The sequence below is a fragment of the Pseudochaenichthys georgianus genome, chromosome 17, assembly GCF_902827115.2.
Source record: "Pseudochaenichthys georgianus chromosome 17, fPseGeo1.2, whole genome shotgun sequence".
Classification (NCBI taxonomy): domain Eukaryota; kingdom Metazoa; phylum Chordata; class Actinopteri; order Perciformes; family Channichthyidae; genus Pseudochaenichthys; species Pseudochaenichthys georgianus.
In genome coordinates, this window is record NC_047519.1 from 3,734,455 (window position 1) to 3,762,070 (window position 27,616).

At 41.6% G+C, this 27,616-nt stretch overlaps 1 protein-coding gene across 6 annotated transcripts in view; it reads right to left on the bottom strand.

Annotated features, from left to right (window-relative positions):
* Positions 1 to 27,616, bottom strand: part of rnf31 (ring finger protein 31) — a 138,815-nt gene that overhangs the window by 16,344 nt on the left and 94,855 nt on the right. For 5 of the 6 annotated variants that reach the window (XM_034105186.2, XM_034105184.2, XM_034105183.2 and 2 more), the window contains 8 exons: positions 19,804 to 19,965; positions 19,534 to 19,719; positions 14,844 to 15,050; positions 14,004 to 14,177; positions 12,824 to 12,922; positions 11,796 to 11,885; positions 9,877 to 9,991; positions 791 to 903 (listed from right to left, as the gene is read on the bottom strand). In XM_034105186.2, the coding sequence (XP_033961077.1) occupies positions 791 to 903; positions 9,877 to 9,991; positions 11,796 to 11,885; positions 12,824 to 12,922; positions 14,004 to 14,177; positions 14,844 to 15,050; positions 19,534 to 19,719; positions 19,804 to 19,965 (1,146 nt within the window). The remainder of the gene's footprint in view (positions 1 to 790; positions 904 to 9,876; positions 9,992 to 11,795; positions 11,886 to 12,823; positions 12,923 to 14,003; positions 14,178 to 14,843; positions 15,051 to 19,533; positions 19,720 to 19,803; positions 19,966 to 27,616) is intronic. The other variant, XM_034105185.2, reaches the window with a different exon arrangement.

Consider the following 27,616-nt stretch of genomic DNA (forward strand, 5'->3'; position numbering starts at 1 on the left):
GCGGTTGCTCTCAGAAGAGCAGCATTGGGCGGACCAGATAAGACCAGAGCAGACCAGATAAGAACCAGTTAAGTCTTCCATGTTGTTATTTTCATTTAGTAGTTTGCCTTATAGTCCTTCTCCTCCATTTTCTTCCTCTTCTCGAGTAGTCAGTGCTGTTGCTTTGGTCTGGGTCTCTGGACCTGTGAGCTAACCACGCCCCGTTCATTTGCATATAACGAATGGAAATGTCTGATCATGAAATACAAGTCACATGAAATAAGCCATTATGAAATACGAGTCTCTTGAAATAAAGAAACGCGTCATTATGAAATACAAGTCATCTGAAATAAATAAATATGTCATTATGAAATACGAGTCTCTTGAAATAAATAAATGTGTCATTATGCGGGACTTGTATTTACAAGTCTCTTGAAATAAATAAATGTGTCATTATGAAATACAAGTCTCTTGAAATAAATAAATGTGTCATTATGAAATAAAAGTCCCATGAAATAAATAAATGTGTATTTAAATGTACATGTATACATATTTATTGCCTAATTTATTTATTTTATAATTTATTTCATAGGCATATTTATATATATATGTATTTATTTAATTATTTATGTATATATTTATTTATTTAATATTGGCTTAAATGGCATTCCATAGAGACGGGGCCTCTTTAATTGAAGACTGAATCTCATTTGATATTTTGAAGTGAATTCCTCCATAGAGCAAGCTGTAGGATAGTAACAAACAGTAATGTGCTGAGCAGCACCAGGACCACATGCTGGTTCAGACTCACAGTGTGGAAGGGGTTGTTGCAGCCGCTGCAGAACTGGTAGCGACACTGGGAGCAGCAGAAGTGCATGCAGCCCCCTTTAGACAGCGCATACTGGAAGCGACAGTTAGGACAGGCTGGGGGGGGGGGGGGGGGGGCAGGATGAGAATGGTTAGAAATAGAGAGGAAGGAGGAAGCACAGAGAGAAGGGAAAGGTAGTGTCAGTAGATAAGTGGACATTTAAAATATAATGTACAAAGAAGCAGACAGTTTTCATATTCATTATTATCAACATGTCATTGCATTACTGACCAGTTATACAAGCTACTGCATTCCACTCAAATGACCTGCAGGAATCAATCCGGAGAGAAACACTCTTTATGAGCAGTGTAATCTCTGTCAGTATTGAACGATGAAACTTTCTTTATATTTAAATATTATTATATACACACTTTCTCATTCGAAGTTTTTTGTTTATTTAATTTTTTTCTACATTGTAGATTTATAATAGAGACATCGAAACTATAAAATAACACGTATGGAATGATCTAGTAAACAAAAAAGTGTTAAAAAATCCAGAATATGATTTATATTTTGCTGACTGCAGAATGCTGTTAAGTGTGCCTTGTGTGCATTCTGAATAAATCACCAACATCACATTACATTACATCACATGTTACTTATTAGACGCTTTTATCCAAAGCGACTCACACACTCAATACTGTGTTCTCCCCACAGGAGCACTTTGGGGTGAAGTGTCTCAGGGACACAACGACATGCTGACTGCAGTGGGGTTTTAACCCTGATCCCAACACCAAGGCTACCAACAGTGTCACCAGCAAAGCCCCCCCACCTCCTCCTCCTCCTCCTCCTCCTCCTCCTCCTCCTCCTCCTCCTCCTCCTCCTCCAATGTTTAAAACATAGTCTAGTTTAGCCATTCCTGATCATCTTTAGTTAAATGATCCACATGGTTTTACACCTTGCTAAATAACCAACATGTAAGTGCTGCACGGTGGAGCTGGATGGGGTCTGCCTCCCGCTGCTGCTGGATACGGGGGCCTCCAAGTCGCTTCTGAATGTTTCCACGGTCCGGCGTCTCTTTCCGCTCAGAACACTCACCGCCGACGCCGAGGATCTGTACGGGTATGGACACTCTAAAATTGGAATGGCGGGCACAATCACCTTTGCTATGTGTTACGGGACAAAGGCTCTCCCCACATTCACCTTTCAAGTGTCTCACCAGGGAGCCAACCTCATGGGTTTTGATTTGTTTTGTGAGTTGGGTTTCACCCTTGTGGACAATTCTGGGGCCTGCCATCTTGTCTTGCCTGCTCTGTTCAGTGGTTTGGGCTGCCTCACCACCTTTGACCACCAGCCCCTCCTCAAGCCTTAGGTACACCCCGTGATTCAGCCCCCCGTGGTGGTGAAGAAAAAGTCAGGGGGCCTGCGCCCGTGCATCGACCTCAGGCCGGTGAACAAGGCTGTGATACCTGACAGGTATCCGCTGCCCACAGTGGAGGAGCTAGCCGCACAATTCTACGGCTCTTCCATGTTCACAAAACTAGACCTTCGCCAAGGTTCCGCTGCACCCTGACAGCCGCAGCCTTACAGCTTTCATGACGCATGTTGGAGTGTTTCGCTACACCCGCATGCCCTTCGGCCTCAGCTCGGCCCCCAGCTGTTTAAAAAAAATCATGACCACCATCTTCGCCGGCATTCCGGGCGTGGTCGTCTTCCTGGACGACATAGTGGTTCATGGTGCAACACCAGCCGTTCATGACGAATGCCTGGCGAGGGTGCTGGACGTCCTCGCCAATCACAACCTCACACTCAATGGGGAAAAGTGCACCTTCGCCGTTCCAGCCATCGAGTTTGTGGGGTTCCGCCTGACCGCCGACGGCCTCAGCCCGCTACATGCGGTGCTGCGCCTGCCTGAGCCGTCCTGTCCAGCTCAGATCTCTTCGTTTCTGGGGATGACGGCCTACTACCTGCATTTCCTTCCTCAGTACTCCTCGACCATCTCCCCACTACGCGAACTCCTGAAACAGGACGCGGTCTGGGAGTGGACCCCGGCCCGCTCTGCCGCTATTCGCCAGCTGACCTCAACGCCGGTGCTCACATTCTTTGACCTGGCGATCCCCACGTTCGTGACCTGTGACGCGTCCAATACGGCAATAGGGGCGGTGCCCCCCTGGATCTGGATCCAGGGGGGCACGGAACGCCCAGTGGCATTCGCCTCTCGGTCCCTCAACTCGGCCGAACAGAAATACTCGGTGGGGGGAGCACATGCAGCTGGACATCTGTGGGGAGCTCCATGGCGTCCAACACCACCAACGCTTCCTCCTGGTGGCCTACGACCTCCATTCGAAATGGCCAGAGGTGGTCGACTTCCTCTCCTCTCTGTTTGCTCGGTGGGGCAGTCCTAACGCCATCACTACAGATAACGGCCCACAGTTTGTCTCAGCTGAGTTTGTCACCTTTGTGGAAGAGAGGGGGATTAAGCACATCCGTACAGCTTTCTACCACCCGCAAGCAAATGGGGGGGTGTGGAAAGGTTCAACCAAACCCTAAAGAACGGGATCAGAGCACACCTGGCAGATGGTCTTCCATTCTCCGCACCCTGCTCAACCCTGTCTCCTAAAAATTACGTTCCCACAGAACTAAACTGCATTCTCAATTACGTTTAGCTAGAAACGTATTTACTCCCACGTTACGTTTGTTATGAACGTATCTCAAATACGTTTATTTTCTACATATCTTCTAGAAACATGTTTTCTCCCAGGTTACGTTCCTTATGAACGTATCTGAAATACGTTTATTTTCTACATATCTTTGCCATTTATTGTCTTGCTTATAATAATGATAATAGTTATTTATAAATATCATTTTAGAGCACACCTTTGAAATCGACAATCGGGCTCGATATATGGTTAAATTAAAATCAGTAGGCGAGGCTGTAATTTCGCCAGCTGTTACTCTCATGAGCGAGGCAGAACATAATAGTTTTAACATGCCAAAAAGCTGCTGTGTCGTTCATTGCACCTCAAACATTAAAACAAATCCAGAGTTACGTGTTTCTGTACTTCCTCTAAGAAGAAAGGACAGTAACAGAAGAGCTCTGTGGCTTCAGGCTTGATCGCCGTTCAAATGACAGCGTTGGTTTCCCCAAAAGTGGGCGGGGCTGTAAAGTGAAGTAGATTTTACTGTCATCTATTATTCAAAACCATTCTATTTATTCTAACGTATTACATGCCAGTGTTTTATCTTTTTATTTATTTGTTTTTATTTTAAATCGTATAATGTCGGACTTTTTTTGTCGTCTTTGAGGAAAAGAAATGGGGTTTAGAGATTCAAAATACTGAAATCTATATTTTTTAAAATCTCTTCCTTCTAATTTGTTATTCTTTTCTAAATAACACACTGTTATTTACTCAACAATAGCACACAATTATCCTTGTTTTTATTTATTCGTTTAATTCTATAATCTTGGGCATTTTAGCATGCTTTTTAGCCGTAAATAAAGTCACCAGAAACAGACGGGACATTTCGAGATTTAGGATGGCCCAAGACACTACACTACCCATAATCCCCAGCTATCGTTTGGGACTACAGTCCGTTGACAAACCCCGTGATGTTGCGCCAAGGTTACGCTGAGCGTCAAGCTCTTTGAAATGGAACGAAACCACGGCAGACTATTCAAAACTGGACTCGAACGCCCCACCAGAACTACACATGCTGGCTATTGTGTTTCGCAACATGTTCTCTATGGCACGTCTCTACTGGGAATTGTAGTTTTAAAAGACGTTTTTTCCCAAATGTAGAAGTTGACAGTATTAAACTGTGTACAGCCCTGGAGGTTTAGGCGATAGGAAACACATTGGTGTGTACACATTTAAAACATGTAATTACTAAATGGGTGAAAATCGCTTGTATCCATAATGGGCAGCATTAATATATACCCACACGACAGCTCATTGTTACTTTGTTATTCTACTCCACTACAATTCAGAGGTTAACCTGGTATTTTTACTCCACTACATTTAGTTTAGTTACTTTGCAGATTCTGATTAATGATGTGGAATATAAACAACCCTTAAAGCAGACTTTAGTTACACCTGAATACAATTCAGGGAAGGTGATTGTCAAGTGCCAACAATCAGGAGAGATATTTGATAGTTGGTGCTTGAGAAGACTAAACATTTATCTGCAGATCTTTATAAAGTATATTCATTACTCGTTATTCTCTACTAATAGTTAATTAAAAACTGTATAATGGCTATTTTGCATATCCCTTTCAAGATTTCAAGGTTTTCTAAGGTGTATTGATTTTATACACAACTTGGGTCGCAGGTTCCTCAACAGACATCTATCAATATGTGTGTACTGTATACCTCCACCATTAAACTGTCATATTCTGCACATTTCTTATTCTATCTACATACATAAGAGTATAATTAATGTGTATAATATCATTTAAAATAAGTGTTTCAACATAGTTAACATTGCAGGAAAGCAATATTTTAGACGTTAAGTACTTTGTCAGGCTTAATATTCATCTGTAGATAGATACCCCCAGAGCTTTTTTCTTGTTTAAAAGAAGACCTTAACCTAAAGTATTTTTTAATGTGTTAATAAAGGTTAATTCGTTTTTCTGTTTTGCACATCCTCCTATTAATATCTTTGAACATCCAGCACTAAACTGTTTTATTGTAGAGATCACTTAGTATCTTCTTGACTTTTTATATTCTATATTTCTATCATTGACCTTCTACTTCCCCCCTATGAAAGTATGTACTCTTAATATTGTTTTGATCAAATAAGATTATTCAACAAAAATAATTCAATAACATGCTTTAACCACTAGGCGGTGCACAAAAGGTACACACAGCATACTAATAATAACTTTGTATTATTAGTGTAGACACTTATGTATAACATCTGAAGATGTGTAATTTTATTCATGTTTTTACATAATTTTACAGGATATTGCTATACTATTTCTCTTGTTTTACTTCTTCACATTAATATCTGATTTGTAAAACATCACAGACAGAAAGGCATAGGCTATCCTTCATTTAATAGTAAGCTATTGAAATTGTGATTCCATAGATGTGTCTCCCATCACCCAAATCCCCTGACTATTCTCTCAACTCAGTATTTAGATTCTTATATTCAAAGAAAATCAGTAATATCTTTAAAAACTACAAGTCCTTTTTTATCAGCTGTGCACCGTTATGGTGTAAATATAACCAATATACCAATTGGATCAAATATAAAAGTCAGCCAAATTACTATTGATACTGCAAGGAGACGTATTTTGTGAAAAGAAATTGAAGATGTTGTTTAATTGTTGATATATTTATGATCCACGTCAAGTATTCAGTTTTGGCAGCAGTTCTCCTGTTTGTCTCTCTCTATAAATAAAGAATTACGGCAGATGTGTAATATTTAATGCAGCCGAACCGTGTATTACAATGCCGTTATGTGATGACTTCCAAAGAGAAAAGCAAGCACACTCTGAATTAGGTATTATTTTATTTTTCGTTGTCGGATATCATATCTCCATATCATATCAACACCATATCCCAGCGTGCATTGCGGCTAAAACATCCAATCAACAAGTTTCAAGCTGAGGATCTTGGGTAATCAGTTTAGTGGGTTTGTGGTGTGTACCGCTCAAAATGTCCCGTCTGTTTCCGGTGACTTTATTTACGGCTAAAAAGCCCAAGATTATAGAATTAAATGAATAAATAAAAACAAGGATAATTGTGTGTTATTGTTGAGTAAATAACAGTGTGTTATTTAGAAAAGAATAATAAATTAGAAGGAAAAGATTTGAAAAAATACAGATTTCAGTATTTTGAGGCTCTGAGCCCCATTTCTTTTCCTCACAGACGGAAAAAAAGTCAGACATTATACGATTTAAAATAAAAATAAATAAATAAAAGATAAAACACTGGCATGTAATTTACGTTAGAATAAATAGAATGGTTTTGAATAATAGATGAGAGTAAATCTACTTCACTTTACAGCCCCGCCCACTTTTGGGGAAACCAGCGCTGTCATTTGAACGGCGATCAAGCCTGAAGTCACAGAGCTCTTCTGATACTGTCCTTTCTTCTTAGAGGAAGTACAGAAACACGTAACTCTGGATTTGTTTTAATGTTTGAGGTGCAATAAACGACACAGCAGCTTTTTGGCATGTTAAAACTATTATGTTCTGCCTCGCTCATGAGAGTAACAGCTGGCGAAATTACAGCCTCGCCTACTGATTTTAATTTAACCATATATCGAGCCCGATTGTCGATTTCAAAGGTGTGCTCTAAAATGATATTTATAAATAACTAATTATCATTATTATACGCAAGACAATAAATGGCAAAGATATGTAGAAAATAAACGTATTTAAGTTACATTCATAACTAACGTAACGTGGGAGAAAATACGTTTCTAGCTAAACGTAATTGAGAATGCAGTTCTGTGGGAACGTAATTTTTAGGAGACAGGGTTGCCCTGCTTCACTACCGGGCGACGCTGCATTCAACTACCGGAAGCTCCCCAGCCCTCTTGATGATGGGCCGTGAGCTGCAGCTCCCTTTGGATCGGCTACGGGCCCCGGCGGCCGTCACGCCAACAGCCGCACCCTGCCAGAGCGTCAGGGTCGCAGAGGCTCAATCCTCAGACACTCGCCCGCCCCCTTACGGCCCGTCTACACTACAGCGTCGAAAGCTCCAAGCAGCTCCAAGCTGCCCATTCACTTTCAATGGGATGACGTCACGTAGCCGCGCTTTTTCGCCGAACTGAATTGTGGGTAGCCGAGCGAGGCGTCTCAGGCGACCCAGGCGACCAGAAGTTGAACATTGTTCAACTTCTGGTCGCCTGGACGCCGGAGTAGCCAGCGCCAGCCAATCAAATCCCGTTTCCCAAAATCTGACAGCTGAAGCGCTAGCCAATCAAACCGCGTCTAAGCTGGGAGAGATATCCCGCCGTTCATTTCTATATTTTCAAAAAAAGTCGGAGGAGAAACTAACTATCGCCGTAGCGAATCACCCGGTTTTGTATGACCAGACCCTCTTCACCTCCCGGGATACAAACCGGAGGAACCAGGCATGGAGGGAGGTGGCAGAGACAGTGGGGGAAACTGGTAGGTTTTCGCCTGTTTGGGGAGTTTATATATATATTGCTCGCATAAAATCCCCGGGGGTTTTTGCTTTGTATGTCGGGGGCGGGAGATTCATGTGATTGGTTGTTGGCCGTGTTGCTTGAATAAAATCCCCAAGCTCCAGACACGCCCAGCTCCAAGCTATTTTTGGAGCTGTAGTGTGGACGCTCCGTTACTGTGTATCGCTCACTGATTGTACGATGCAGTGCAGGCACTGATCTGTTGCTTCTTGACATGAGCAGTTTCCCAGCGGAGTGAAGAAAACACATGAAACTCACGAGAGTCACTCCTCAGTCTCAACTGTGTTTTGTTTCAATTAATGTATCATTTAGTTACAAATATGTTATTTAATTCGTTTATACATTTTAAGAATGGCGTTTATCTTTTTTGAGAATGAGTTCTTATTTTATTTTTATTTATTTGGGTGATACAGATGATACAAATGTTTGTGTCAGTAAATGTGTACTAACAGAGGCAGGGGTATTTGTGAAAATAACGGGGACAGAGCTGCTGTCAGACGATCAGCTGCGCGGCGTCATCACAAACGGAGGTCGCTTCATGTGACGCTCCGGAGGAAAGGACGTCCGATTGCTCTTAAAACTAATTTCCCTGGTTTCCCTGCATCTCTCCATGCTTCCCTGGTGGGAGGGACTAGACACAGGGAAACACCGCAAGTGAGGGACGCAAGGATTCCATTTAACCGAAGTGAGACAGCCAGTGTTGCCTGCCAGGGAAAACATCCGTTCACTTGGGGTGCTGGTGGCTGGAATAGCCAGGTAGCTCCTGGAAAGCTTGGCTAAACGGGGGAAGCGGTTGGCGTTTTGTGCCCACCACTTCAGAGGGTTATCCATTGTGGGGATATGGGGTGTCTGCTGGCAGTAATCCCGTAGCTCATCTGCCACTGTTGACCCGTTTTCTCTTGTTGCTCTCGAAATGAGGTCCAAACAGCTGTTCAAAGGGGGGGAGTGCTAGTGGAGCACGCTCGTGAACTTTTAGCGCCGGAGCTAAAACTGAAACTGTCGAGCGCATAATTGCGGCGCATTTGCGCATAAGATGAGGACCCCTGAATGTCAGACGTGTTTTGCTGGAGAATTTTGCAGCACCTCAGCACCAATAGCCGCGTTCACACTGCGGTACTTTTCCCACAAAGGTTCATGCGAACTTAGTTCATGCGAACTCTTTAGTTCGCATGAACTAAGTACAGATCGCGTTCACACCAGAAAAAGTCCCTGGGGGAGGATTAGGCAAATGAAGCCGCTGACGTCACTTCTTCTTCTTCTGCTTTGGCAGGCTGCAAACCACTTCACGGCGTATACTGCCGCCCAAAGTCCCCGGCCGGAAGTCCCCGGAGTTTGGGACTGGCTTCAGTCGAAGCTGCTGGGACTCCCAGCAGCTTCGACTGAAGCCTTCCGAGTAAATCGCCAGAACGCCGACACCTCCTCATCTCCACCGCTCCCATGTTTTATTTTGTGTTGCCATAAGTTAGTCTCTCTGCGTTTCTGCGCTGGGCTAATGCTAATGCTAATAATGCTAATGCGAGGATAATAAAATGGCGGCTTCACAAAACTTTTTGGGAGTTTTACGGGGCGTGGTTTGCAATTCGCCCAGCCAATCAGGAATATAGCTCTTTTCTCAAAAAAGAGCCGCTCGAAAGTCCCTGCTCTCTAGCAGGGACTTTCGAGGGGGTAAAAAGGTTCGCATGAACTACTTTTAGTACCGGCTCTTTTTGGTGTGAACGCGATCATGAACTAAGTTCGCATGAACCTTTGTGGGAAAAGTACCGCAGTGTGAACGCGGCTAATGTCGGCATCCTCATCTCCCACGTTTGCCTCCATTTTGTTCACGACAAGTTGACTAGGGCCTACAGCACCGACTATTGGTAGAGGTAGTCGACTAGTTGGTGAAACCCCTAGTGTGTGTGTGTGTGTGTGTGTGTGTGTGCGCTTACTGATGCCGTTGTCCCGCAGGTATCCAGCCAGGCCCTGTCTCTGGTACTCTGGATCGTTCTCTCTCTTCCAGGACTGGTACTGTTCACAGGAAAGGCCTGCATGCTGAGACTCCCACTGCACACACACACACACACACACACACACACACACACACACACACACACACACACACACACACACACACACACACACACACACACACACACACACACACACACACACACACACACACACACACACACACACACACACACACACACACACACACACACACACACACACACACACACACACACACAATATGTAACCATTGGTAACCACCCGTCCTCTTCCTGGGTGAAGTGCATGCTTTAAAGGAAAATCAGAGTGTGAATCTCATGTTCCTCGGCTTCTCCTCTGTGCTCCTTGGTAAGAGCCGGGAGTTTAACTCAATTAAACTGATGGGAAAAAATCTTAGTAATCATTATTATGTTTTATTTTACTTCACTATGTATACCACAACCAATTGTTCCAAATCCTCATGCATTATATTATTACTATAGATAATCGAAAGGTTATTAATAACAATCTTACAAATTAATCTTTTTAAATAACCCAAAGCAGAAACTGTCACATGAATGAGTGTCTGTCAGAAACATTGGCAAGACAGCAGGGAGGATAAAAGGTGATACACTGTAAAGGAGGGGAAACTACCAATATATTTATTTAGGTGTATATTTAATGTATCATCAAAGTCCTTTAATCTGATACCAGAGGCTGCAACTCATGGTGTGGATTAGTTTGTGTAAATGATACACACCGTGGTTGTGCGATGGTACTTATTATTGATGACAATATGGCGGAGATCCAAACACGTTACATTTCACATTGCCTTATTTATGGGACACAGAGTCATGTCTCTGCTTTTTGCCTCCAAGACGCAGGTCAAGTCTCCATCTCACTAAACATGTGTGTCACATGTCAAAGGACATAAAGAGGTGGTGAAAGACAAGCCAGAGATCAAACCTTACCTTCCATGAAGCATTTATGGTCGACAGAATGAGCAGGTGGATACAACTTTAAATTTTTACATTTTGCCATTTAATGTAGAGGTCTCTACATTTGAAATAACTTAGCTGCTGCAGACCATTTGAGAGAGAAAATAATGTCTACCCAATTTTCTCTCAATGCCTTTTAGATGGATTCAATAGACGTAGTGCCTATAAATAAAAATCAGTTGCCACTTCAGTTGGTAATAATTACTTTCCTATTAAACTCTCTATTAGACTCTGACATCTAAAAACCTTCCCCATTGAGTTCCGTGTCCTGAGTGTGAGCTTTCCAATGCTACAGCAATGAGTGGTGGAAATGGACTCTCCCTTCACAGACCTTTCTTTTCTGTTTTCACAATGACTTCCTATTATAGTATTTTATATATTATAATAAGTTAAGTTACCCAGTAGTAATATATAAAGTAATTTAAATAAACCCCAACCCCAAGGTAAACCTTTAGGTGCTACATTTTAGCGATGGAAAAATCAACATCAAAAGTTATGATAATATAATTAAAAACATATGGTGCTTAAATGTGCCATTTTGCATAATGGGTACTTTTGGTTCTTAAAGTATATTTTGATGCTAATACTTTTGTACTTTTGCTGAAGTACTATTTTGAATGCAGGACTTTTACTTGTAACTGAGTATTTTTTCACTTTAATTCACACTATTATTGCTACAAGTCAATGATCTGCGTACTTCTTCTGCCTCTGGACCTGACATCATTTATATGTCCTTGTCTTACATCATGTTAACATGTTTTTAGGATAGAACTTCAATGATGAGGGTGAGAAGATAACAAAATAATTTTGGAGAGATCAAACTTTACGGAGAAAGAAAAGAAGGCGATCAGCACAACAGAGAGTGAACACATCATACTCACAGGCTTCTTACACTGAGCACAGAAACTGTTGCGACACTGGAAACAGGTGACTTTCAGCTGGTCGCCATCATAGATGAACCCATATGAACACTGAGGAGAGGAGAAGCGACTTGATTCATTAACATACAGTGTCCTGCTATCTTTAGATGGCTGTAGGGATTTAATGAACGGAAAGAACGTGTCATACTGTACAGTATAAATCCATGTGGACCTCAGGTACTGTAAGTATCAGCTGTTTTAAACGTATAGACCACTGCAGACATTGCATTAAACACGGACTTTGCAGCCAATGTAGAGGCCTCTACTGATCAAAGGATGTTATGTTAAACAAGTGTGATAAGAGTGCTGATTGTGCAGCTCTTTAAACATAACATTTGTAATTGGGGAGGTTCTCCTTCAGAACAATAATCAAATGCGATGTAATGGATTCAGGATTTGAACTGGATAAGGCCTCGACTTCTCCAAAAGGAAGCACAACATTAGTACATCAATGGTATAACACAGAATACATCAGTGTTCCCCCAGCTCTTTACTCTTACACTTTAAGATCTAGGTTTCACCCAGGAGCTAAATTATTTGCAGAAGTCTCCTCCGCTGTAAATCAAAAGGACCCTGTGATTAAAACCGTTTAAAACACAGACTATTACTAGCAATTTCATGTTAAAAATCTGTGTTTCCCAAAAGCCACGAGCTAAAGGCTGAGTTTGCTCAGCTTGTATCTCTGTAAACTTAATTTGGTTAAAAGTTGAGTTAAAAACTACCAAGATCTAAAAGGTGTATAGTATGGTATAGTACAAATGTTTTACTAAAACTGAATACAATGTACAACCAGAGAAAATGTATAGTTTGGATAATGTAACAACTCAACAAAATATGTAACAATAATTCAATCTAATTTTAGTCAGTAAACATTGCACATTGTCTTTAATGTTATAAAAGCTTCCATTGTCTTAAGAAAATTGTACTTAAATGACATTTGTTCGCCACCATTTTTGTTGACAAAGCCAAGAGTGACCCCTGGTACTCACATGACAGCACCACAGGAACTTGGGGTCCTTGATGAGAGCCTGCTCTGTCAGCTTCTTGTGGAACAGCTCGTACACCTCTGGCTCCAGACACTCCCGCAGCTGAAGCACAAAACACAACAACACAACGTACAACTCAATCCCTGGAGGTAGCAAGAACCAAATCAATGTAAAAGTTAGTTCTTGATGAGCTGGGGATGATATTTTACAACACGTTTGTATAGAACTTGACAAGTTTATTTGTATTCAGTCAGTGAAAACAACTGTATAATGTCTTCTGTGTCTGTGAAGCAGCTTTGTTTACTCAGAGAAAGAAAAAAACCTGATCACGAGAAGAGAGAAAAGTCATCATGTTTTTTTACTTTTGGGCTCGTAACAGAAAGCCTGCATTACAAACTGGGGGGTATGGGTTTCCACAGTTGAAGGTATTTACAAGGCAGCAAAGATCTAAGAAAAGATGCCATCAACAAGCATTACGGTAAGTGTAGGATCTTGAATTGTTATGGGGGCTTAAATTAAGAATGTGCTATTTGCTGCTTTTTTCTTTTTTTAACAATCATCTCGCGAACAGTACTTCATATGTGACAATGAAGTTATGATGACCAACGTTTGCTATGACAAAATGGTACCCATTATAAAATAAATAAAAGTAATTTCAGACCCAAACAACGCTACATTAGTTCTGGAGATTCCCCGCTGAGCCAGGACTGAAATATCACTAAGCAAGTTCAAGCTTCACTCGCATGTCTGAATAAGCAGTATACAGTGATGCTGTATTGATATCACATTTTATTTCTGAATATAGTTTACTACATCTGTATTACTTGCACATTGGCATTGCAATGTATTATATATATATATATATATATATATGTATGTTGCATTGTTGGGGGAGCCTGGGAACTGGGATGTTCATCATCTACACTGTAGCTACTGTGCATGTGACAATAAAACCTTTGAAACTTGATTTGTAAAATATCTCAAAAGTAAGTGTGAAGTTTTGAATGAATGCTGACCAATAGCAAACAGTTTTGACACTGTAAACCTCCATAGAGGAAGCTATCATATTAGCTGTGTAACACCAAACTTGCTCTGCTGGAGAATGACATGACTCGGAGAATGACATCCCCACAATAGTCACGGTCTGCTCTGCAGTCATTCATCTGCACATTGAATTTCATACCTGTATGTCCAGGGTGGAGAAGTAGCTGTTGAGGTGCTCGGGGTCGTTGATATCGGGCTCCCAGCAGACAGGACACACCATGTCTCTGATGTGTTTGTCCCTCACAGCAATGGTGAAGTGCTGCTGGAAACATCCGCAGCACACAGAACACTGACAGGAAGTCAGGGATTGCATCTGAAGGAAGAGAGGGAGAAAGGAGGAAAGAACTTAAGATACAGTAACACTGCAACCCTCGTATAGACATTCACTGTGTTCCAGATACATTTGACTGGGGGGGCCATGATAGGGCCAATCATTGAATGAGAGGTGCACATTCAATACGGGAAAAAAGAGACAAAGATAGTGGTCAAGATACAAACATTTTTAGTTTAGTATAAAGTCATGGCGCATAAAAAAACATAAAATACCCTTATTGGTGTTTGATTACTTAACAGAGTTTGTGTCAATGATTTGGTTACAATTATTTTAGTTAGCTTGTATTAGTTACTTTGGCCCAAGATAGAGAACATTAAAAGGAGTCTGGGTTACTAAATACATTATTTATGCAGCCAACATTTTTGTTTTAATTTTATTTCTTAATATTTGTTGGTATTTGTTTTAGTCACAAAATGTGTTTCAGTAACTTAGTTAAGATGTGTTCAATTACATTACTGAAAAAAAGAAAAACATCCCTGTTAACTTTGGCGGCCTAGGTTAGAGCACATAATTGGTTGCAACACTTTCATAAAATGCAAGAACATAGGTATATACTTTTGGAGGGGGGGCCACAGGGTCCGAAGCTCAGTGTTACACTGGCCCCTGTGGCCCCCCTCCGAGATCTGCCCAGGACTGTGTCAGTACCTTGCTGTGGGGGAACACAGACAGGCAGATGGGACACTCTTTAGCCAGCACTCTCCGGATGAACTCCCTGTCGTGGGACTCTCTCACAGCCTGCACTACATCCTCCAGGGAGTAGGTTGCGCTGTGCTCCAGGAGCAGGGACAGAGCCAGCTCACAGCGGCCCCAGCTGGGGAGATTGTACACGGCCAGTAACCTCCGACATATGCGCTGGAACAGATTTTTTTTCAGAAGAATATATGTCAAAATATCACAAAAGCTTTAGTTCATAGCAACACCAGTTAAAATCCATGATTCGTGATAACATAAGACGATTAAAACCAAAACAATAAATCACACTTCCTTATACTGTTTTGCATACATGTTATATGCAGGAGTGAAAGTGATTTGAATTTATTGCAGGTACTATAATGCTACCCCGACCTTCATTGGTTCATATTGTTCTCCTCCCGCCCGCAGCTTCATGCATCCCTGAACACAAACATCACATTTGTAATGCCTTTATGGGGTAGAAATTAGAAACAGTTGACAATATAGTCAATTATTTATTTTCAATTGTGCATACAACTTGTGTCAAAACTTAACAGACCATTAGCAAGGCATGTTGAGGGAGGTAAACCACACACTTTTCCACATTTTCCACAGAGGGCTGAAGTAGCTCTCCTCTTCTGTGTACTGGCGTGCCATGCAGCTTGTTGAGTGGGCTGCTCTTCTTCCTTTGCCCAGCCAGGTCTTCACATAAGGCAGTGGATCCCACTGTCTGCATGGTGGTCCCACAGAGCTGATGAAGAGTGGATCCCACTGTCTGCATGGTGGTCCCACAGAGCTGATGAAGAGTGGATTCCACTGTCTGCATGGTGGTCCCACAGAGCTGATGAAGAGTGGATCCCACTGTCTGCATGGTGGTCCCACAGAGCTGATGAAGAGTGGATCCCACTGTCTGCATGGTGGTCCCACAGAGCTGATGAAGAGTGGATCCCACTGTCTGCATGGTGGTCCCACAGAGCTGATGAAGAGGAGATTTGCTGCACCCTTATGCACCCCCGTAGAACCGGGCCTGGAGGTGGCCAAACTACGGCCCGCAGGCCACATGCGGCCCGTTGATCTGTTTAATGCGGCCCGTCCAATATTGGTATAAATGAGCCAGGGTTCCCGCGCTGATCTTAAAAAGCCTTAAAGTCTAAAATCCAACGATCCAATTTTTATTTATGTTATCCCCCACTGTCCACACGTCGCGCGCGCCTCGAAAAGTCCCTTCCTCCCTGGTCATCGCAGCTGCGCGTGGACGTCGCCACGTGCGCGGGAGAATGAGATTAAAACAACCCTCAGCCCGACATGAATCAAGATGGAACCAAACAATGCCCCCGGCCCGGCTGTCACATTGATACATCATTGTCGCCCCTGAGCCAAAAGGTTTGGCCACCCGTTGACATTAACGATAAAACTGAATATTGTTGTTCTACTTTTAGACATCTCGGGGTTGATCCCCAGTTTTTTCGACTGGGGATCGACTGGTTGGGCACCCCATATAGAGATATACAGTTTGCTAGTTAGCTAACTCATTATATTCATCATGGCCAGGTTCATGTCCATTCTCTGGGCTAAATAAGCATCATCACCTGTGTCATCTGTGGGCGTTGTTTTTCTAATTTTAAGCACATTCTGAGTTTCTTCATCTCTCTCCTTTCTCTTAAACATCTGAAGAATCGTCGTTTGCATTTTTGCTTTAATTACCACGTAGTCTAATTTTCTAGCTGTCATTCAGTCACTCACTCCATTCTTTTCTTCTCCCGCTGTTCTGATCAAGTGGGAAAAAGCAAATACCCGCTCTATCGAAATCAGTCGGAAGTCGCAACGGCTCATTTCAAAATAAACGTGGATTTGCGTAAAAAAATTGTTTTTCGGGGTTCGGGTGTTTTGTTTGATTTTAAATAAACAAAGTCTTGAAATATGAAACTTGTTTCGGCAAATTCAGATGATAAATACAACTTAGAAGCTTGTAACGGCATAATTACAAGCGGAGAACGGAGTAACTTGAGGTCACAGCAGATAACAACAGCCGGTGTTTCTCGTGAGTGTTTTCCCCGGGAAACAAACACAATACGCACAAACGCAAAAATACACAAACACGTATACACACACACACACTCGCGAGCTTCCCCCAGACCAGTAATCCAAACCAAAATATCTTCCCTTCGTAGTATAAATTCCACGGGTGGAGCTGTCAATTCTTCCTGGTCCTCCGGACCGCCTGGAAATCTCTTACCGGTACTAAGGACCGTGTAGGACCGGCACACTTTCAACACTGGTTATATGTAAGGAAGATTCCAAAGTAAAACAGATTCACTGGACCTAAAATGTCTGTCAGCACAAAGTATGTAGATATAGCTACAGACCTAAAACAAATAGCTGCTGGTACATACAGTATATTGCACATTTTAGGTTTAAGCCTAAGGTATAGGGTTAGGGTTAGTACACTGCTGTACTTCAAACAATTATACATGGTATCATTTTAACAAACTAGCAAAGCTTATATTAGCAACCTGATCTCACCAGAATGCGTGACTCCACCACGACTCCTTAACACCGCATTGCGTGGTGGAGTCACAAACTTTTGCTACATTAAACATATTCTGCACATTTCTTATTCTATCTACATACATCTTATAAGAGTATAATAAATATGTATAATATCAGTTAAAATAAGTGCTTCAACATAGTTAACATTGCAGGAAAGTTGATTGTCAAGTTCCAAAACAAACCATGCAATATATTAGACGTTAAGTACTTTGACAGGCTTAATATTTATCTGTAGATACCCCCAAAGCTTTTTTCTTATTTAAAAGAAGATCTTAACCTAAAGTGTTCTTTAATGTTTAAATAAAGCCTTATTAGTTTGTCTGTTTTGCACATCAGGCACTAAACTGTTTTATTGTAGAGATCACATACAGTATCTTCTTGATATTTTCTATTCTATTTATATCATTGACCTTCTACTTTCCCACTATTTTGTATGTACTCTTAATATTTAAATGTGTTCATCAAATATATAACACATTAAAAAGTGCTTTACAAAAATGGAAGACATTAAGAAAAAGGCATTTTAAAACAGTCGTTAAAAAGCAACACAATCTACCTGCATTGCAATTACTCTAAACGTGTAATAACGTGCTTTAACCAGTAGGTGGTTTGGGTTAAAAAGCTGTAAAGTTTAGAGTGTTAACAAAATAAAATATACTGCTGTTTCTGGTTTAGTTTACGACGTATATGTTCTGTTATTGTTTTGATATTTGTAAAACAAAAGCGATGGAAAAACCCCACAGCAACACAGAAAAGATGGTCTTAACATGACCCAGCGGTCTAGTAGTTAATAAAAAACAATAATATCAAAACAATTATTACTACTAACTTTATTGTGAAATTCAAACTGAACGGTAAAAGAATAGTTTCCGGTCTATTCTGATGCCCAATCTCTGTAGATAAATAAAGAACTACGACAGATGTGTAATATGTAATGCAGCCAAACCATTTATTACAATGCATTCATGTGATGACTTTCAAAGAGTAAAGCAAGCACTGCTGAATAAAGTATGATTTATCTTTTACGAAACGTTTTTTTATATGGAATGCAGTTGGAGGTCAACCAATCACAGAGCTTGAGGCAAAGCGGAACAATAGCTGAGGATTCTGGGTAGTGTTGTGTCTTCGGCCATCCTAAACTGAACAAATATTTGTTTCTCCGAATCGAAAGGGGAAATTACAAAAGCATTGTACAGAATTTAAACCAATCAATGTTGTGTAATCAACAAGGATAATCTGGTGGTTTTTAGTCGATGAGTAGTGCAGATATCACTGTAAAATCAATCGACAGTAAGGAGAATACTTACTTCCGGGTGTAAAATCCTCCGTTATCCAATGGGAATGGATGCTCACATTGCTCTCCGTAATACAATAAAGGGGACATGATCAAATAGGAATATAATTATCTTTTAAAAAACGTTAACTAAAGGGAACAATCTATTGGACACAGCTGAAGCTCTGGCCTTCCTTAAAAACTAACTAATTTAATAAAAATCACAGTTGTTTTACACACAATGCACTGTTTTTTGAGAACAAAAAATCATAATACATTCTAACGAAAAATACAAATTATTATGAATACAAATAAAATAAAAAAATCCTCCCGTGAGTTACTACAAGCTATAAAGAAGATTTTAAAAACGTTTTATAGAATACAAGCTCACTGCTGGACGTTGTAGAAATGGGTGTGTGCACCACGACAAAGGAGCCTCATTCACTTTACATTGGCGTTGTTTGCGTGGTGCAGACACGTACATGTAACAAAGTTCGTGACTCCACCACGCAATGCGGTGTTAAGGAGTCGTGGTGGAGTCACGCATTCTGGTGAGATCAGGTTGTATATTAGCTAATGACATAGGTGAGTGTGGCTCAGGGGTTAAATGGGTGCCGACCAGCTGTATTTGGGGATAGAGACTGTTCCATCGCTGCCCTCTCCCTCGAGAAATCTCTGGTTAAACACATCCGGGACTGCATCAAAGGGTCTTTATTCAAATCGCAAATGAAAATTATTTGAATGTGTAATGAATACTGTGTGATTTATATTTTTCATAAATAGTTTTTTGTGGGTCCGGTCCAAACACATTTCCAGACCCGATGTTTTTCCTGTGCTCACCTGTTTGTTGGGGTGATGGATGTCTACGGGAGGCTCGGGCTTGTCACTCCAAATGTGTTTGTGGAAGGGCTCCAGAAGGGGCCTCTGCAGCAGGGCCAGGGCCCCCCTCACCTCCCCTCCACTCTGCCTCAGAGCCTCATGACAAGGAGCCTCATCACTGAAGCCCAGTGGACTCAGCTCCTTCACCTGAGGGTGGGGCGAAGAAGAAAATGATGCCATCTCTAAACAAAGGACAGATGAAATATGATGGTGCATTTCTAAGCTTCCTACCTTGGAGAGTCTATCCCTCAGAGCCTGTCTGGCAGCCCTCTCAGTGTCGCCCCCTGCTGTCAGCCAGGCCTGCTTTGCCTCTGCTCGAGACAACTGGACAACACCTTGATTTTCTGCAGGCTCCACCTCTTTCCCAGCATCCTTAGCATCACAGGGCCTGCTCTGTATCAGAGAAGAGTCACGAGGTTTGCGGTCGAATAGTCAGTTTTGCTTAGGAACCTTCCTAACGGAATGAAATGACCCAGTGGCAGCCATGATAAGAGCCGTTCCAATTCTTTAGATCAGGGGTATTCAATTAAAATTCAACGAGGTCAAAATGTCTAAGTTGCTTTATGAATTAATGTGATATATATTGAAGTAGCCTGTAGCTTTATCAACGTCTGCATGTAATCAACAACTGACTGTCAATCAAATAAAGAAAGTACAATTCATAAACAACAATATTTATTGTCAATTAACATTGAACTATATAGATATACAGTAAAATACTGTGGATATGTATATGTAATGTTCCTCTCAGGCTGCAAGAAAATAAATAAAATAGCTTTTGAAAATGTGGGTTAATTTTAGACATCATAACAATTGAACAGTTTATCTTTCATTCCCTCTTATATTGCTGTCCCTCGCTCGCTTTTTTTTGTTCAGTGCGAGAATTGAGCTGGAGCTCAATCTGGGCTGAAATGGTGTCAGCCTGGAACAACATTTAGTTTTAATTTTGATCCTGGTAGACTGATCATATTGTGCTCCGAGACTTCTAGTTTGAGCTCAGTTCTGACTGAGTTTGGTCAAACACTCTGTGTTTTGTCTCATAGTGGCGTTTTGGCACTTGTAATGAGCGCCACAGTCTCTGAACAAATGAGACACACTGGTTCTGTGCTCCCAGTGGGCAGGATGAACATGAATGAGTCCACTCTGGGTTAAACTGTCCACTTTCCTGCTCTTGGAGAGCGCCATGTGTAATTATTTGTCTCTCCCTGTCTGCCGCTAACACGCCTGTTCACTCTCCTCTCTGTATTCTCTCCCTGTCTGCTGCACTCTTCTCTCCGTCTTCTCTACCTGTCTGCCGCTAACACGCCTGTTCACTCTCCTCTCTGTATTCTCTCCCTGTCTGCTGCACTCTTCTCTCCGTCTTCTCTACCTGTCTGCCGCTAACACGCCTGTTCACTCTCCTCTCTGTATTCTCTCCCTGTCTGCTGCACTCTTCTCTCCGTCTTCCCTACCTGTCTGCCGCTAACACGCCTGTTCACTCTCCTCTCCGTCTTCTCTCCCTGTCTGCCACTCTCTCATCTCCCTGTATCACTAACTCTTCTCTTCACTCACTCTCCGCTTCTCTCCCTGTATCGCTAACTCTTCTCTTCACTCACTTTCCTCTCCGCTTCTCTCTGCCGCGCTCTCGTCTCTCTCTTCTTCTGTGTTTCTCTCCTTGTATCGCTGATGCCGCGTTCACACCGGACGCGATGCGAATATTCGCTTCGCTCTAATCGCTTCGCTCTAATCGCTTCGCTCTAATCGCTCTTATCGCATCGCTCTAAAGAAACACTTGAGTTTCACCGTGGCTGTCAGTGTTTACTCGCATCATTCAAACAAGACCCTAGCGCTGGCTAGGGGGCTACAACTACAACAAAATGAACATATTTGACCGTGATTTAATTGTAATACACGTTTCAAAATGATGCTGAAGTAACAACATACTGATACCGGTTAGTAAAAACCATGAATTACTGCTTTGACAAGTCTGCAGACAGACGGCAGGCGAAAAACCTTTAAAATGCGTGTTTTCTGAATGGAGATCGGATCGATCAGGCTAAGCTAACGTTGTATATGCTCCGTCCACACTCACAACAACGTCATACAGACGTTGATATAAAGCAGCGACTGTATTCACCATGACACAGACAGTCTGTGGTTTGTAGTTGTTTAACTTTTGTCTATAGTTTCTGAACAGATGTGAGGAGCTGTGAGCTCTGAGTGTTAACAGCTAACGGTTGATGTTTTGGTTTTGTGGTTCAACGTCAATGACGGCAGGCTGAGATCCTCACCGCTGATTTCTCTTTGAAATGTGATGGAGTAAAAGGATAGTAACTGTGATTAATCATGTTAAGTACCCAACAAGTAACTAAAACATATAATACTTGAAGGAAAGGTGTAAAATGTTTCCATAAATACCAATATCACACAGTACAACACCCCTTGTTGGTATTTACCAACCATGTGTATATATATATATATATATATATATATATATATATATATATATATGCCGCTAAAACTGTGTAATATACCTGGCTGCTAAATCCTCCAAACTGATACAGGATGTGTATTTTGTAAAATGTGTAACTTTTTTTGTTATAATTTTTTGTTTTTAATCTTTAATACTTTTTGTATGCATATATTAAGTAACATTAGGCTGTCTTAGGCTCCTTTCTGCTGTAACAATGTAAATATATTTTGATTCTGATCTAATTGATATGTTTTTGTCACAGTTTGTTTCCCTATATTGCGACACTTGTTTTGTTTAAGATTATTTCTCCTTTTTTTACAGACATCCCCAACCATAGTGGAATGCTGTTGTAAAGGATTGCATTGATCCGTGCATCAATACTTTCACCCAGCTTTGAGGCCTCCAATGAATATAATCATCTTGTGGCTGGGAAAAATGTGAACAAATAAATCTCACAAAGAGTGACTTTCTGGTGTAATCATTATAATATCAAAGACAAGCACTTTTAGTAACAATATATAAAATCATTCAGCAGCAGAGCATGGGGTGGAAACAGCATTTCTAACTAAGATGATTACAATATTACAAGTTAAACATCAAGATGAAGATACTATTATTAATTTAAAAAGTACATGGGATTAGCAGAATAGGAACAAATGTTCCAAAACATTTCTAACATAAACATAAACTGAGGGCTTTCTTCCTGATCTACTGGGAGTGAAGGTCCTCCATGGATGGCAGCTCCGTCCTGGTGATGTTCTGTGCAGTTTTCACCACCCTCTGTAAAGCCTTACGGTTAAGGGCGGTGCAGCTGCCGTACCAGGCCGTGATGCAGCCGTGTCCGTGATGGACACCGAGGAACCTGAAGCCGCTGACTCTCTCCACCGTAGTCCCATTGATGGCGATGGGGGCGTGTCCCTCTCTCTGCTGCTTCCTGTAATCCACAATCAGCTCCTTGGTTTCGCTGACGTTGAGATGGAGGTTGTTATCCTGGCACCAAGATGTCAGGTTTTCGACCTCCTCTCTGTACGACGTCTCGTCCCCGTCTGTGATCTGGCCGATGACGGTCGTGTCTTCAGCACGTAGGCCCGTACTAGTGTCTTGAAGTGGCTGCGCTTCCTCCTGGGCCACATCCAAAATTGAGAAGAAAGAGAACAGACACACCACAGCTGGGTGAGGCTGGTGAGGCTGGGGAAGATGAGTGAGGGAAAGACAGAAACAAAACAGAGGGACTAAGATGAGTGAGGGAAAGAGAGAAACAAGACAGGGGGACTAAAGTTTAAGAGAGAGGAAGAACACAGAATGTGAGTGAACTGTTTAATTCAATTAATTAAGTGTGAGTAAGTGAAGACGTTCTTACACAAGGAGGACTGCCCTGTCAAATGTAAAAGTTATTCTTGTTAAACATACATATCCTGTTGAGGCTAGAATCCAAAATGCAGAACCACTTTAGATTGTAGCCTCAAGGGACTTTTTAAGGTTACTGAAAAACATATAATTCCCCAAATTGGTGAAATGAACTCCATCTCTTAGAAATATGCCAGGGCAGTCAAACTTAATGCAAGGATGCCTTACACTCTCTCCACCCAAACCACTAACAAATGTACCCATCTCTCTGTTCACACACATTATGGTCTTGTTCAGCTTTTATAATATTACATTAATTAATGCATGACGATTTCATGCATTATTACGAAGCAGGATGTATCAAGGCACTGACTTTTTGTGATAAGGTCACAATCAACTGATTTCACTTATCAGATGTACAAATATTTTTTGCAATATGAAATTAAAGGGTATACAATCAAAGAATTACTGAAACAAAATTAATAACAATTCTATATTTCTATACAAAATTATATATAAAACAAATTATAAATTCAAAGTCTGGTTTCTATAAAGTTAGCTAATGCATACAGAGTTAACATTACAGAACTGCTGGCATGCATACATTTCTAGCATTTTGGTTAACTATGAAAAGTATGGAAAACTACTGTGCCCAACATTAGCTTCGCAACAGTAGCGGTTGCTGATGAGTGGTTTGGCTTATTTTATATGAGAATATGTTACATTACATACAGACATTAAGGAGGCAGGTTAGAAATATGTTTTCGTCTCTTACCTTTTGGAGCAAACTGTCGTTGTTGTAGTTGTTGATCGTTAGCGTTGTCTCTTTAGCCTCAGTGAAGTGGCAGTGAACACTGAACGTGACCGCGTGTGAAGGGGGAGGGGCGCGGGGATTTAGGTCTGTACTGTGCTAATCTCAGCCTTTCTTTGCATACCATCCTGTGGCGGCAATCCATATCTCTTTGTCTTTGCAGCAAGATATTATAACATGCCTTTGTGTGTTGCCTACAACTGTGTGAACCGAAGTCAAAGGAGTGGCTCTAAGATTTCTATGTACCGGTATGTGAAAAAACATAATCATTTACATTCTATAAATAAATATATAAGATATTATTTTAAGTAGGCTAATGCTAGCAAGCTGAATAATATGCTAGACTTAAACAAATAGCTTTAACAATAGCTAATGTGTGATTACCACTCTCTTCATACATCTATGATCAGGGTTAGATTGGAAAAATAATTATGAAATAACAACATATAATAAGTTTTTGTTTGTTTTTGTTTGTTTTTGTGTCGAATAGTGAATTGTAATACCTAGTTAACCCTCCTGTTAAATGTATTAAATATTCCTTGATCAATGTGACACAGTGCATGTTTACCTCCCAACAAACCGTGTGTGTGTCTGTGTTGTGTGTACTTTAAAGTATTTTTCCTAGATTTTAAAACTTAATAAGGGGTCAATTTAACCCTGAATGTAATAGGAGGTATAATAAATACAATTAAGATGTGCATACCACTCAAGCTATGACATAAATATGGTTACAGTTTTCCATGCCATGACAAAGCAAGGATGTGTCAGTGGGTCAAGAAGATCAATCGCAAGAATTGGAAGCCAAACTACAACTCCCACATATGTGCTCTACATTTTACCGATGACTGTTTTCACACCATCAGAGAACTGAAATCATCTGCTGTCCCGACTGTTTTTGCCTTCCCCTGCGTCCACACAACATCCAGGACACAGGTGGTGAGTATGGCCCCGAAGGTAAGTGACACTGTTTGCGTATCACAGGTTAATGACAACATTGTGATGGAGGAAGTGCACAATGACACACATTTGTTGTCAGATGTAATCTTTCATCACAATGAGGATGAACATTGTGTTGAGGACACAAAGGTACAACATTTTGAAGTGAGTGACAGCATTTCGGCATCTGCTGACCACACATACCATAGATTACAGCACCACACCACCAATGACACTACAATACAGGAAGGTGCAAGTCAGAGAGTTATCGGACGATAATGACAACATTGTGATGGAGGAGGTGCACGAGGAAACACAGTTTGTGTCAGATGTAATCCTTCATCACAATGATGAGACACTGTGTGTTGAGGATTCCCATGCACAAAACACTGCAAATCACAACATCATTTCAGCCACTGCTGACCACAGTTATTTTGCATCTCCCAATAAGCTGAAGCGCAAATTCAATGTTAAAATAAACCAAATGGGAAAAAGATTGGTAAATTGTCGCAAAAGACCACATGTTTAAAAATAAAAATTAACTGTTTGACTGAGGTTATCAGTGAGCTGAAGCAGAAAATGCTCATCTCAACCGGTTGTGCCGAGATGCTGGAAGCCTCTTTTAGTGGAGTACCAAAATAAATACTCATCAGAGTTAAACAGAGGAAAAAGCAAAAAGTGTCAGAGGAATTGCGTTCATTCGCAATGACTCTGCATTTTTATTCCGCTAAAGCTTATGTGCGTGAATGCTTTGACCTTGTTTTTCCACATCCCGAAACCATCCGGTCGTGGTACAGCAACATCTCTGCAGATCCTGGATTCACACAACCAGCCTTTTCTGCCATCAAGTCTCGTGTCGAAGAAAGGAAACGTGAGGGAAAGGAAACCTTGTGTGCTCTCATGATGGATGAAGTGTCAATAAGTAAGCATGTGGAATATGCTGTTGGGAAATTCCATGGATACGTGGACCTAGGCTGTGGCGTCGTCGATGACAGTTTACCACCAGCCAAAGACGCCTTGGTCCTTATGGTTGTTGCTATTGACGATTCATGGAAGATCCCAGTGGCGTACTTCTTAATTGATGGATTGACAGGAGAAGAGTGCGCTAATATCATCAAGGAGTGCCTTCTTCGACTCCATGCCATCGGAGCTCGTGTATTGTCATTGACATGGGATGGTCCATCATGCCACTTTGCAATTTTGAGAGCCCTTGGAGCAAACATGGATGTACTTAACATGAAGCCATAATTTCCACATCCAGCTGATCTGACACTATCACACACATGCAGTACTTGATGTGTGCCACATGCTCAAGTTAATCCGAAAAACATTGGCTGATCGAAGGACATTTCTACAGGAGCTGAACAAACTTCAGGAGGCACAGGGACTGCGACTAGGAAACAAGTTGAAAATGGCACATATACGGTGGGAAAAACAGAAAATGAAGGTTGAGCTTGCATCCCAGGTTTTCAGCAGCAGTGTGGCAGATGCTTTTGAGTTTTGCAACACACAGCTCCATCTACCACAGTTCAGAGGATGTGAAGAGACGGTTGAGTTCCTGAGAACTATTGATTTTCTTTATTGATTTTATTGATATTCGATGCCCTGAACAGCAGGAATCCCCTAGGTAAAGCACCTATGAGGACATCCAACAAAGAGCGTGCAGAAAAAATCTTGCTGAAGGCACAAAAGTCTCTCCTCGAACTGAAAGATGAGAAAGGCATACCAGTGCATGCTGGAAAACGGAAAACCTGTGTGGTTGGATTCATTGCCAGCTTCATAAGTGTATGGAATGTTTTCCAGGAAGCTGTGTGTAAGCCAAATTCCCAGTGCCATTACCTTCTCACTTATAAGCTGAGCCAAGATCACCTTGTGCTGTTCTTTTCGGCTGTCAGAGCACGTGGTGGATTTGGCAACAACCCTACTGCAAGACAGTTCACAGCTGCATACAAGCGTCTTCTAGTGAACTTGCAAGTGAGGACTGGAACAGGCAATTGCATCCTCCGCGATAACCCATCCATCTTGGGGGCGACTCCTGCAGCAGCTAACACCTTGTGCAGGTATGACTTGAAGCCTGTTGAGCATGCAGAGTCAGAGCATGATTACCACCTATGCCCAAATGTTGATGCTGTTTCTGAGTACAAGGAAGCTGCCATCAACTACATTGCTGGCTTTGTTGTCAAGAAGATCAAGCAAAACCACTGTGCATCCCTTTGTCCTCCTGAAGACTCGAGGAAGTTTGCAAAAACCATCACCTGGGATAATTGCTGTTTGCATGGAGTCAGAGCTTTGCTTTCAAAGGATTTTGAGAACAACCTCTGGCAAGCTCCCCAGGGACATGGCTTAACATCAGCCATCACAAATCAAGTGCTGATGTACAGTGCAGACAAAGTCTTGTTCCCAGAGTTGCATTTCCACATGTTCGAAACCACTGTTGAGGACAATCACGTACATGTACTGGTGAAAATGTCATTCTCCATATATTGTAAAGTAAGGAT